Source organism: Psammomys obesus, unplaced genomic scaffold, assembly GCF_907164565.1.
Source record: "Psammomys obesus unplaced genomic scaffold, mPsaObe1.curated_primary_1811, whole genome shotgun sequence".
Lineage (NCBI taxonomy): Eukaryota > Metazoa > Chordata > Mammalia > Rodentia > Muridae > Psammomys > Psammomys obesus.
Window position 1 is genome coordinate 176,236 of NW_026585895.1, and position 1,819 is coordinate 178,054.

Sequence of the window (1,819 nt, forward strand, 5' to 3'; positions counted from 1 at the left end):
AACCCAATCTAAATCAAAAGCAACATAATTTAACAAAACAAAAGCACATGCAAATATAGCCAAATGTCAAAAGGTGTATTTTGAATAGAAAATTCCACAAGAATGTTCAAAATTCTTTTTTGTACATACTGTAATTTCTCTCTTCCATGCACTGTATGTCTCTTTAGAAACACTTTCACTTCTATTGACACTAAATCTGGTTATATTTTACAGTTATACCTAGAATATAATGTCCCCTGAAGAAAATTATTTTCCTGCAATGCAAGTATGATACATGAAAAATTTATTAGCCCCAAGATTCAAATAGTTAAATATATGTTGAATACGCTGGTGCTTATTGTACATTATGGAGGAAAGCAAAATGGGTGCATATTCACACCTGATTTGAATGATTCATACTGAATGTAAACTTTAAGAAAATGTGTTAAATATTTTTTGCCTTGTTCTTTGTAAAGCACCTTTTACATCTTTGTTCCTCAGACTATAGATCAAGGGATTTAACAAGGGGATTATTAAAGTATAAAATATGGATGATATTTTATCAGTATCAATGGAATGACTAGATTCAGGTTGTACATACATGAATATCAGCGTCCCATAAAACACTGTAACCACTGTGAGGTGTGAGCCACAGTTAGAGAAAGCTTTTCGTCTGCCCTCAGCAGAGTTCATCTTGAGAACAGCTATAAGAATGAGCAAATAGGACATAAGAACAACTATTAGGGAAGAAATCAAATCAAAAGCTGCAAAGATCATAACTATAAGTTCTACTTCATGTGTATTTGAGCAAATCAAAGATATTAAGGGGATACAGTCACAAAAGAAATGATTGATAACATTGTTGCCACAGAAGGATAAAGAGAAAATATTTATGGTGACTACAAGGGACATAAATGTGCAGTAAAGATAGGGAACTGTGACTAGGACCCAACATACTTTATGAGACATGATGACAGTGTAGAGCAGGGGCTTACATATGGCCACATAGCGGTCATAAGACATCGCAGACAAAATAAACAGCTCACTGCCAATGAACAAAAGAAAGAAAGCTAACTGTGTAGCACAAAGATAATAGGAAATTGCATTTTGATCTACAACAAAGTTTACCAACATTTTTGGTCCCACAGTTGTTGAATAAACAAAATCGGTGAAAGCCAAATGCCTTAGGAAGAAATACATTGGTGTCTGTAATTTCGAGTCTACATTGGCGAGAATGATGATCCCTAGGTTGCCAATCACCGAGATGAGATAGATGATGAGGAACAGCCCAAAGAGTGGGGCCTGCAGCTCAGGATTCCCAGTGATGCCCATTAGAATGAACTCAGTCACCACTGTGAGGTTGTGTTTCTCCATTCTTTATCAGAAAGCCTGTTATCAACAAAAACAATAAAATATTAAATGTATTTCAGAATTTATCACCCAGAGGTCAGTTATTGGACTAAACTATTACAAGTAAGAAGCATCTAACATTTTCAAGTGAATATTTATTGACAAACACATTCATTCAGCATACTATGCAAAAAGAGATAGAAGTTAATTTGTGTTTCTCTTTCATGATGATTATAATAATATATGTATATATACTACTTCAATACACAGATAGTTCGATGTAAACATGAATTGCCACTGTCCTCTAAGGGTTTGTTGCCAGTTAGTTACATATATTTGTGATCTAGCTCCAAAGAATCTATGCCAATAGCTCATGTATAAGGTCAGAAACCTCTAATATTATATGCTTAAATAAATGATAGCTAGAGAGATGATAGATAGATAGATAGATAGATAGATAGATAGATAGATAGATAGATAGATAGATAGA

General features: G+C 33.8%; 1 protein-coding gene across 1 annotated transcript; it reads right to left on the reverse strand.

Annotated features, from left to right (window-relative positions):
• Positions 1–411: 411 nt before the first annotated feature.
• LOC129671498 (olfactory receptor 8K3-like) lies at positions 412–1,353 on the reverse strand. The gene has a single exon (XM_055600522.1). It carries the CDS (start codon positions 1,351–1,353, stop codon positions 412–414), a length of 942 nt encoding a protein of 313 aa, XP_055456497.1.
• Between the last annotated feature and the right edge of the window lie 466 nt (positions 1,354–1,819).

Coding starts and splice junctions, on each gene's coding strand:
- LOC129671498 (XM_055600522.1), bottom strand. CDS start 1,353: ATGGAGAAACACAACCTCACAGTGGTGACTGAGTTCATTCTAATGGGC.